This window comes from Pithys albifrons, chromosome 2 (assembly GCF_047495875.1).
Source record: "Pithys albifrons albifrons isolate INPA30051 chromosome 2, PitAlb_v1, whole genome shotgun sequence".
NCBI classification, from domain to species: Eukaryota; Metazoa; Chordata; class Aves; order Passeriformes; family Thamnophilidae; genus Pithys; species Pithys albifrons.
The window spans coordinates 86639036-86650963 of NC_092459.1; the positions used below are offsets into that span (position 1 = coordinate 86639036).

At 38.9% G+C, this 11928-nt stretch overlaps 1 protein-coding gene across 1 annotated transcript; it reads right to left on the reverse strand.

The window, feature by feature from the left end:
- Positions 1–2585: 2585 nt before the first annotated feature.
- LOC139682449 (potassium channel, subfamily K, member 16-like) lies at positions 2586–11765 on the reverse strand. The gene is made up of 5 exons (XM_071576802.1): positions 11553–11765; positions 7274–7388; positions 6569–6735; positions 4084–4249; positions 2586–2809 (listed from the first exon to the last, which is right to left on the reverse strand). The coding sequence occupies exons 1-5, from the start codon at positions 11763–11765 to the stop codon at positions 2586–2588; spliced, it is 885 nt and encodes a 294-aa protein (XP_071432903.1).
- Positions 11766–11928: the final 163 nt, after the last annotated feature.

Sequence of the window (11928 nt, forward strand, 5' to 3'; positions counted from 1 at the left end):
GACTACCCTTTTATCAGAGGAAGGCTACCAGAAAGCACTTGGTTCATCCAGTGTTCAAGAACTAGGCCAGTGCTCCCAGTATGTATCTCAAATTAACTTTGATTACAGATGTGCATGACCTTTAGGATTTTTCAGGACCTTGAAAAATTGACAAAGTTAGCAAGAAATTTCTGTCACTTATCTAGCACATGAGAAGGCATCAGTATCCTTCTAATTTCTGTTCCAATGTGGCCATATACTTAATTTAAGGTATATTTTGAGTCTTCTGGCAGGCAGCTGGAAAACTGCTGCAGGTAGTCTCAGCTTTACTAAATGCAGCAGTGGCAAAAATTCAGAAGATAGTCTCAAAACACTGCTACTTTGCAAAATCAGTAGCAGGTACAGGAACAATTTTCTGGACTGCAGTAAAAACAATCAAAACTTTCTGCTGTCAAATATCAAGTCAGGGTAATTTTAAGAAACACTTTGCCAGTAAATGTTTTCTATCCCTGATAAACGTCATTATCGTTTTTTATGGCATGCAGCTTGGTGTAAAACACTGTACAGGATCACCTTTAGACTAGTGCATGTGTTGTGGCTGGCTGTGGCTAGATAAAGTAAAGAAGGCTTGGAAAAAGGCAAGGTGAAGAGAACAGGTTAGATATAAAAGTCAGCAGAAGTTTAGTTTTGTCTTTCACATAAACTGGCCAAAAATGTCTTGTAGTGTTAACACAAGGCAGGTACAGAGTACAGTGATGTTAAAAAGTGCAAGTGCAAACCTTATGTCTGAAGAACAGAAAATACTGAGAGAGAAAGTTTGCCATGAGATTTTTAAAGATACAAAAAGCCAGACAGGAGACAATTGGCTGCTCTCAGTGAAAGTCTACAATAAATTGCATACATTTATGGAAATAGCTGAGGGGAAGGTGAGTGCAAAAACTTAGGAGATAAAATCTGTGAGGTAAGTAGTGGTAAGACATGAGGTAAATCTTAGATGGGATAAGCATGTGAACACTCATTTTTAAAGTTAGTTGAATAAACCATAGTTTATTTTCAGATTTGAACAGCTACACTGCACTATGCAGTTGTCAGCAACTGACAAAGAAAACAAGCACCGTGTCAGATATAAGAACTGTCTGTTGTGACCCTCCTCAGGAGTAAAAATCTAGCTCATAAAGTATGCAGGAAAAGGTTAGTGACCTACACAAGTCTCTACATGTTTTATGGACACTTCTCCAAAATGAAATATCAAAGCAGCTGCTGAAAGGCTGATACTTCATGTTCCTGTTGCCTGTCAGACATACACTAGCTTGGGGCTAGTCTATATACCCAGTCATACTTAATTCACACTTTACATTAAAGTTCCCTTTATAAATGAGTTTAAAAGGATTAATTGTTTGTTACTGTGAGATATAAAGATACTGAATAAATAGCAGTATGTAGATAATTACAAGCATACCCATGGGATGTGTTAGTGATGTTTTTTATAACCAACTGGATATGGTACCTAATGAATGATAATTGTTTTATCAAGTTTCTATAGTTCACTTTAATACAGAGTATGATTACAGTTTTATATCTCAGTGACTAGCCTCTTACAAGGCACTTGTATGTCCTTTGGTTTTTTAGCTTCTTTGGAGAGAGCTGCTGCTACATTTGACTTAAAATAACAGTGATAAAATGAAACTCTCTTCTCACAGGTGATACTATGCACACCAGTGAGGATCAGATTTAATGCAAGTGCCTATCATCAGCCTTATGTAGTGGTAAATATACAGCATCAGATCTTATTGTGCATGATAGATCTTCAGTGAAGTGGCCCAAATAAAATGCCAGACTCTAATAATATTTATGACCTGACTGAAAATAAGGAAGCCTACTTGCATTTAGATTTAGTTCAAACTGCTCTTTTCAGGTGGCTTTGAAATGAACTGCGATAAGGACCTGCTTTGAGCTGCCAGTTCATTTGGAGATGCATTGTAACATTCCAGGCAGTGCTGGATAGACACATAATTTCTGCACAAGTAAAAGAAGCATTTTAACCTGGAAAATAAAGAAATGTTATCATTTGATATGAAAGCTGCTCATTTCAGACAATCAACTGAATCTTAATTGAATGAATGTCATTAAACATGTGCTCATTACTGTTGATATTCTTCCGTGGTTTTGCATGTTTTCTGACTGGAAATGAAGAAAGATTTCTGTACCTGACTTTTTCCACTTGAGATTCTTGATGACGTGACTTCTTATGGAAGCTGGGAGGCAGTCACTCTTGGGTTTTTTTGTTGAAAATGAGTGACCATAAGTACTGAAGCCCACTAGAGAAAGAGAAAGGATAATAATTGATTATTTTGGAGGAAGTTGCCTTTGTTGAGTAAGAAGTGTAAAATGAATCCTGGGACAGTTGTATAACCATGTGTGCTTTTTCTTTGGAGGTTTTAATTGGCTGATGCCTACACAAGGTGTGGAAATTTCCATGTATCTGGAATATTTCCTCCTTAGGAAACAGTCCACAACTTGTGGTTTAGTCTTTTATCCACAGGACTTGCTTAGTGTGAGATACAGGTGAAAGATGCAGTTCCAAGACTGCTTTCTTTGTACCTTGTTCAGCTAGGGATATGGATTCTAGGCTGCTCAGGTTCATCTTCCAATTTGGTGGTAGCTCCTTCTGCTAAGCTTAAGTCCGACTTGTGCCGCTTAAGCTGAAGGAATTTTTCCATGAAGTCAGCTCCCACATTGAAGACCAGAGCCAGCCAGGCCAAGCCAAAAACAATCCAAATCGCAGTTAGGCTTCTGTACACAGGAATATAGTGCTTGTTGGGGTTTGTGCCTGAAAAATCCAGGGAAATTTGCACATTAGTATTGACAGCTTTAGTCTGCTGAACGTACATGCTCATACACTCTCTCCACCCCTTGCAAAGGTGTAGGTTTAATGTGCTTGTGCGATCTATCATCAGATGGATCTTTCTTGTTTCTTTTTTTAAACCAGCTCTCAGGTTAATCTTAGTAGAGTTGTCATCAAATCCCTGAAGTTGAGGCTATATAATAAAATAGTCATATCTAATGTGAATCAGAGGTGCACAAAATCAACGCTTCCTAACCAACAACAAAGGAAAAAAAATCTTAGAAATTCAATGTCGAATCCATATTAGCCATATTTTACTGAAGAGACACACTGAGAATCTCAGATGATTTAGAAAGATGTAATTTAGCAATATAGTGATTGCTTCTTGTAGGGTGATATACCTCAGTATGCAGGATTCACAATCACCTGGATAATTATGGGAAATGTAGCCATTTTAAGTAAGTGGAATCTTAATCCCTGGTTTGATATTTCACAGCACAGACAATCGGTGCAGCTGATATAGGCACAGGAGAGCACTGCAGCTATCCATTTAGTCTCTTTAGTCTCTGTCGTCCAAATCATCATGAAACTCCACAAAGCCAGATTCAGCATGGGGTGCTTTTCTATCTTTTTTAGGGACATAGTTATGACCTCTAAGAAAGGAGATCTAGTACTTATGAAGTAAGAGATCCTAGTGGTTTTAACTAATAAACACATTAGATGTAATCTGTTAAGATTATGCATTTGTTCAAATAAGTGTGTGGAAAAATAGCCCCTCACATATCTTTACTGTAATGTTCTCAGCCTAGATCTCTAAACACTATATAATCTCGTTGAGTTTGTTTTTCTCATTGTAATTACTGAATATTTAACATTTGACATGATTTCTTACTGGGAATGGTAGGCATTTGCTGAAACAAATCACTCTTAGGAGAGGGTGGTTCTAAGGCTTAATACCGACCAAGAAATTTCATTTATATTCCACCTGTCACTCATTAATCCCATCTGCAACAGTTTGGATGGAGACGCTGTTGAATGGGTGTTCAGTGGCATATATGAAATGAATTGGGTGACTCAGCTTAGTGGTCAAGAGAAAAATGTTCATGTCCTATAATACATTCACTCATTATTACTAGTCTGACTGAGCTCGCTCTTGTACCAGATTTATAGTGGAATGGATAACTATGCTCCCTGTATTTAGTTTTATACTAGAGTAATGAATTTCAACAAATCTTAATCCAGTTCACCTTCTTTTTTACCTACGACATAGTCCCCAAATCCAATGGTACTCAGGGTGATGAAGGTGAAGTAAAAGCCTTCTCCGTAGCTCCAGCCTTCTACGTAACTGAAGACTAGCGGTGGGAACACAAGAAAAAGCAAGGTCCCAATAGTCAGGAAGATGGCCACTGCCAGTGTTTGAACCACCTGAAAGATAAAGGGAACATATCAGCTAAATAGCATGGAGCAGTTGTTTTGTCAGAATTGCTAGGTCTGCTTTGCCCTTGAATCCCAAATCTACTCCAGCTAGGAGCAATGCCAAAAAAAGGAAGAAAAAGCCAGTGCTTCTGTGCACTACAGGCTGAGCTCACTGTTTACTCTGCACATAGATACTGTATCTCATCATGAAACAAAAAATACCTTAAAATTAGGAAAAAAGGAGGATTTTTTTAAAGCTTTTTGCAATGAGTCTTTAAGAATGCTTCAGTCATATTTTCAGACTTTTATGACAGCTATAGGAATACAATACTCACTTTACAATTTCAATTCAAGTGGAGATGCTTTTGTAATCAATTGGCTCCTGTCTTTGAGCAAAATAAGCAAGTATTGCATAATTCATTATACAAAGATTGGCAAGAACAAATTATGTTCTTTCTACACCCTGGCTGCTTCTGAAGATTTATAAAGTGGCTTACATGAGCTCAGCCAAAAATATGTTTAGATGAAACTTAAGTGAAGCCAGTTTTCCTTCTCTCATTTTTAACTTAGAAGCACTCAGAGAAAAACTGCTCTGTTAACACAGGGCAGATCTGTGCCTCTCAGTAAAAATGTTTGCCTTCTGTGAGATGAGTTACCACATATGTGGCTGCAATAAATAGGTACAGAGAATGATCATGACAGGGATCTTAGGAGTGTGGAACTGAGGATCAGGAACTCATGGATTTCCAGGCAACATATGCTGTTGAACTATTGACTACTGATGTGTGGGCTGATGCAATTATTCAAAAATGCCTTCAAGGGCATTCAAACTAGAGTACGATTTTCTATTAATATACCTATTGTGACTGGAAGAAAAGCCAAACAGCTTTTTATAAAGTAGAAGGTAGTAGAAGGTCCAGGTATCATGTTTTTCTTTCTCTTACTATATTTATTATCTCACATATAAAATTGTGCCCTGAGCTTGAGAAACTTGGTGTGAGACAACTGCGTGACGTTGACTAATCACTTCTATATTATGTACCATGTCTCTCTTGCTGTTGTAGTAACACTTACCTTATTTTCAGAGCACCTTGAGAATTACTAATCAACATCATTACAGTTGATAGCTGTTCTCATTTAGTTCATTCTACTACTGTAACAGCATTTAATTAGATAATGAATTTTGCATAAAAATTTATACCAAATTTCACAATTTTACTTTTTCCATTGGCTTTTAAGAGCTTTCTGGTACAAACCTATAATGTAGGGGACAGTAAGTCAGGGATAAAGAAGAACTGATTGTTATTAATTTCCCAAAGCATGCAAAATTGTGTTTAAAACTTCCTGGAAGGGGCTTTTCAGGCTAAACAAGCAGATACACCTCCAAAGCTTTGTTTGATCATAGGAATTCTGCCAGAAATGAAGTGTTAACTCAAGAGTGAAGAAAGATCACATCCTTGAGGTGCTGTTAGAAATCTCAGGAAAGATGCAGCTATGAAAACATGAAAATTCTTCTGGTGGTGGAGCTGCATGTGTTTGGGGAACACCCATTGGTTACGCAGCTGAAGAATTTCTTGCTTATATAATCTAAATCTGCATTTGACAGTACCTTTATAGCCTTCACATTGCAGGAAAAGAATGCAGTGACTCAAGAGCTTTTACAAATGAAAAAGAAGAAAACTTGTGTCAGAACTCAGAAATGTTTCAACATACCTAACACATCTCACCTCCCTTTTCCCTTACTGAAGCAGTCAATTCACTGAACCTTTTTTCAGAAACATGCACTAACTTGGTTATAAATGACTTTCATGTATTTTCTGTTATCAGTGCTTCTCTTATTATGAAACCTTTGGACTAGTTCAGTGACTTACCAATAAGCTGTAAATAAGGAGGAGTATTTGAATTTAAAAAAAAGAAAAGGGAGGAAGTGCTAAATTGCTGACACAATGAGGGATGCTAACTGAAGCCAGATTAGTATACCAATAAAAATAAGTTGTCTTTCCACAGTGTAGAGCTAGAATCTGGATAGATGCAAGCATAGGCTAGAGAATAAGAGCTGGATTCCGCTATGTGTGTATACGCACATATTCTTCTAAGGTCACCAGATCAATAGTTTTGCTGAGTCAGATTTTAAAAAGGCAAATGTAGAGTCCCTTAAGCAAAAGCTATCATAGATAAATAGAGGGTATCAAGTCTCTGATACAGAGGGCCGCATAATTGCTGTGGTTCACACGGGACAACCCCCCAATTAGCAGCAGCAGCACCTATCTAAGAGAACCTTAACATAGTTTTAAAACAGTGGAAACAAGTGATAAATTGACACTGTACCTGGGCACGCCCTGGTTTTTGCACCCATCTTTCCAGGGTAAGCAGATAAGCATTGAGACCTTTCCCCAGCTGATTGAGGAAGGCCAGGTTGAGGGGCACTCCGAATAAGGCATAAAACACACAGAAGATTTGGCCTGCCACTGTGCTGGGGGACAGGTTACCATAACCTGGAAAAAAAAAGAAGAAAATGGCTACATGAAAAGGCTCTACAGTCAGGCTGGAGGCATCATGGAGAGTTCTTAAGCTTGGAAGTTCAACTACATTAAGCTTCAGGAACTTGTGAATCTATGATTTTCTGCAATTAAATCTGTACAAATTACCACAGCTTATTATGAACTCTGTGCATTCACTACTACTCCCTGAAAATTAAACATAAAAAAATATTACTCTTATAGGGAGTATTGTAACTTGCTGTAGGTCTCTAATTTAGTGGTGAGTGCAATTCAGTGTTTCAAAGCAACCTCAAGATATGCTGTCCATGTACAAAATGATATTGCATGTACCAAGTAGGCACTCAGATTTTTTGGCAGGTGTAAAACACTAGATACAAAAGAATAAGAGACATAATTGGAAACCAATAGAAAACTGTAACCCACAGGAGCTGATTGTCTTGCAGGTGTATTCTGTCCACCAATTACTCATTTCTAGGGGCTTTACAGGATAGTTGGAGGAAACCCAAGATTATAAAGAAAGAGATCACCTCACCTATAGTGGTGACAACAGTTCCCGCAAAAAAGAAGGAGTTGCTGAAGTCCCAGTTACTAGGATTTGTAGAGTTTCCTTCTGGATTGACCCCTTTTTCCCATGCTTCCATAAGGACCTGAGGTGGAAGAGGTCAAAGGTGAAAAGATGAGGAAGAATATCAAAAACAGGGAGAAGTGAATATTGCTTTCCATCTTGAGCAAGCAGAGTGACAAACTGTAGATATCAGGGGAGAGTTGGACTAAAATGGACTTCTGCTGACACAGCAAAACTTGGAAACAGAGCTTGCCAGGAACTTGAACTCTTGCCACTGGAGAACTGGCTATTGAAGTAGGATTGGTTCCATAGCTAGATGAAATCTGAGGGGAAGGAAGTGGAGGTATTGCTGAAAGTGATCAAACTGGGAATAAAAAGTAAAGCTGTGCCATAAAAAGAATATAGGTAGTTCCTCTTTTCTCCTTCTGTAGTCTAGTCATCTCATTCCAGTTTTTAATTTAGGCAAGCGTAAATGTATAGTTGTTTCTGTGGGGAGGAGCATGAGGAACACGTTCATTTCTCTTTCCTTCATGTAAGTACAAATGAGGATGAATTTCTCTTTTTGACTTTGACTTCCCAATAATTTTCAATGAATATTAGGCTTCTCCTAGTCTGAAAGATTAACAAACAAAATATTCTCTGCTATTCCAAGTAGCTCTTATGAGATGACTAAAACTACTGTGTGCGAAAAAATTACTGCTCCTGCATTAAATGATCTGTCAACTGCCTTAGTGAAGATTTTCCTTTCCTGTCCCCAAGGATTTCGCTGAAGGAGATTGGTTTCCCTCTGCTCAGTGCCTAGGTCTTAAGAATCCCCTTGTTTGTCACAAATCAGGTAACAGCCTTGGTGATTTTGCAAAACGCCTAAAGGAATTACTTGTTCATCTCTTCTAAAGACTTTGTATGATGCAAGACATGAGCAGGATTCAATAGCAACACCAACTATAGCTGGTTCCAGGAGTATGAGACCAAAGAAGATATACTTTCTTGATTCAAATGTTGACTCCAGAAGGATTGCTTTTCTAATGAACACTTAAGGTATCCACTTTTGTACAAGTTCGGCAATATTAGATGATCTGTACTGGTGGACTGAGTATCCTATGTGGCTAATGTTATTCCTTCAGTAAAAAATCCTACAGCATTGGTCAAATTTATTAGAGAGCTGCTGGGCATCATCATATGTGACCTCATGACTGAAGTGTCAGCAAGCTTCCTTTCAATATGACAAATAACTTTACATTATCCATTGAAAGCCTGTTCTTAGAATGGAAAGAATTTAACATGTCAGATTTTCTAGAGTTCACTATTTCATTTTCTGCTTAGAAGGAACACACAGAAGTTATTGAGGTGTGAATATTTTGAAATGTCTAAAATAATCATAGTTTTAATTTATTTCTGTAAGGAACACTTGACAGTTCTATGGATTTCAATGCACAAGAGTTCACAGGAGCTACATTCACATCATGAGAGCCGACATGGAAGAGTAATGCAATTTTGAATGTCAAATTCTTCAGACACAATCTGACCAGGTCAGATTTCTTGGTGTGATTGTCACTTTTAAGTACAACCCCATGAAAGAAATGGCATCCCAGTGCCCAGGAGAACATTCCTAAACAAACAGGTTCTTGCAGGATAGGTAAAATGCATCCTAGCTCCTTTAATCTACAGCTCACGTAAGGGTTATGGCTGGGGTCTGTTCAGAGCAGCTGCTGAATGGTTGGTGAACATTAGCTGTTCCCTTTGGGAGCAGAAGTAGCCAGAAAGTAAAAGCAATGTACTGTAATTTACAGTAGAAGTATGACACCTACATAGCGTAGTATGTGGAGAGAATAAAAACTGCCTGTTGTTTCTCCTCCTGTCCCCCTGTTGATGCACATTGAAGCCACCTGTGGTCATAGACAAGGATTTCGTCCTTTCAGTCTATGTACTGAAAAAGTACGGACACAGTCAAAACAGGGACTTATAAAAGGTGCATCCTTACTCAATGCATCTGCTTCACAGTTATGCTGTCACAATGGCATAATTTTCTGACTGCAGTATGTTTACCAGAGATGCATTAGATCACAGATTTTGGATTTGTGCTTTCCACAAACTTCAGGCTGCTCATTTTAGCACCACCTCAGCTAGGCAGTTTTAGCCATGCTGAGTCAATCCAGTTTAGAACATGGAATTGCAAGAATTTGTTTCTTGCACAATTGAGTCAAAAGCTAAGACATTGTAAGTGGTAACTCTATTATTAGTGATAATAGATATGCAAAAAAACCCTGGATTGAATATCACATTTCAGGATTTAGGTTTAAAGAATAGGCATTAAGACAAGACATCTTATACTTGTTAGCTGAGCAGCTCACTGCAGTTTGACTACTGTGGCTTTCCAGACTGGAACTTCTGACATGTTGAACAGGCTTTCTTAATCATATATTCAAAACATGCAGAGATACAACTGCTACCCTGCATTAGTTTTAAAGTTAGAGATTTAATATAGGAAGAGTAGTATTTCCTAATATTAATGAGAGTTAGACAAATTTCTTAACAGGTCTTATAAATAGCTGACGAGTCAGAGTACCTGCACTTGTGCGGACCTTGAGGACTACAAAGTCTTTGAAGCTTGGTGCGTTGTAGATGATTTGGTGCCCTCAGCTGGTTTTATCTGGAACAGCTTACAAGTGAAATTTTATGTAATTCAGCAGAGACGCAGCAAAATGTGATTCTCTGAGTGGCATGGCAATGCTAAGAAAGCTCCACTGGAACCTGAGTGAGAAGAATCTGGACTTGTGTGAACTTTCCCGAAGGTTTCTAGGGTGTGTGGCTCGGCTTCGCGAACGAAGATTTGGGAAGGTCTGTCCCCACATGGGTGTGCCCTTCCAGCCTGCGCAGTGGATTTTAGGTGAGGCTCAGCGTGCGCAGAACTGGCCCCACCCTGAGGTTCATCTGCCACGGCCGAGCAAGCTTGGGCGGTGACAGGACTAGAACCTACAGCACCCGGCATTTCCCAGGAGGTCTCCCATCCAAGTACTAATCTGGGGCTGACCCTGTTTAGCTTCCGAGATCTGACGGGATCGGATGTCAGGGAGACATTTAACTGCCTTGTTTCTAGGGTAACGGAGATTTAACTAAAGCTTTCATTCCTATAAAGTATCCCAGTTATGTTTAGAATGAGAATCAGGGTGTTAACCTCTATAATTGCTATCAAAGAGATAACGGAAGGACAAGTAGTATCACCAAATCCTAAAGCTGAAAAAAATATACATGTTTTTAGGTATGTAAGTTCTTGAAAATTCTAGTCGTTGTCTGGCCATTGCCCTATGTTCTGTGAGAAATACATCACCGTATTAGTAATCAAAACACTGGCTTTGCATACAGAGGTTCAGGCACCTTTTCTACCCTTTCTGATCTGAACTTCACTGGTTGCTTAAATCCATTTACAAAATCTGGGCTTTTGTTGATCAAAAACATACACCTTTGTTTGGAAGTCCTCTGACCTGGGTAGTGCAAACTTGCAGCAGGTTTAGAGTTTTTATCAGGTTTAATGACATGGTAGAAAGAGTTCAAACTGTTTAGGCACTCAACTCTGCATCTGGGTAGATTTTGAGCACAAAGGGGTAGTTCAGAGATTTCTGTCCAGTTCTTGCAATACTAGTATGAGAATATATCCATAATGCCAAGAAAGGTACCACCAGCCAGTTTTGATGAATAGATTAAAATGTAGTTGAAGATATCATTACTTGATGACCTATATTGAACAAGAGCCCTTTGTCACTTCTTACAAGAGGCAGGTAACAGTTCGAGATAGTTGACTTTTGTCTTTGCTTTAGAGATGTATGAGTGCAGGATCACCTCTAAAGGTGGTGGACAATTTCTAGTACAAAAGGGCAGAATTTGCACAGGCTTGGACTGGAGAACCTTGGAAAGGCAACCTACTTCTTTAGGTTTGATTCTTGTTTTTTGTCCCCATGCATAATTTCCTCTAATAATTAATGAAGGAACTGAGAACCATAAAGTTGAAATTACAGCACTGTAGCACAAAAGTGCATCAGGCAGATTCACGTATTTTGGGAGTTCATGACTGGGAAAAGAAAGTTCAATAGATCAAGATAAAGATGTATATGAATAAGCTTGAGAAACCTCTGCCTTTAATTTATACAGTTAGACCTCTAATATCATGGACAGCTGCTAAGTTTATAACATGGCTGGCCATAAGGAAAATAATGCTTGAGCCAAAATCATGGGAACCTGTGCCTCTTACCTGTACAAACTTCTCCAGGGCTTGTCTGTCCAAGCATGTGTAGTTCTGCAGGAAATTGAGCTTCTCCATCTGGAACTGGTCCCGAAAATGGGTCTCTGCCTGTTTCTCAAGCAGCTGGAACACCATAGCACCCAGGAGGAGGTAAAAGAGATACCCCAGTACCAGCAGTGGGGTCCAGCTGATCTGCTGGTTGTGTATGGCAAGGAGTGGCATGCTCCTGCTCTGCTGTTACCAGTCCCTGCTCAGTACTTAACAGGTTACTGTCCGAAGATTTGTGCTACCCAGAACACCCAGGAATCACATGCCCAAGTTACCAGCTACTGCCCTGGAGAATTTTTTAACAGAATACAGGTATCAAGGCTATACAAAATGAGAC

Bases quoted from the DNA above. Each gene is read 5' to 3' on its own strand.
- LOC139682449 (XM_071576802.1), bottom strand. From the start codon at position 11,765: ATGCCACTCCTTGCCATACACAACCAGCAGATCAGCTGGACCCCACTG. The intron at 6,736-7,273 runs GTGAGGTGATCT...TTTTTTTTCCAG, and splicing joins AACTGTTGTCACCACTATAG to GTTATGGTAACCTGTCCCCC. The intron at 2,810-4,083 runs GTAAAAAAGAAG...TGGATTTTTCAG, and splicing joins ATTTGGGGACTATGTCGTAG to GCACAAACCCCAACAAGCAC.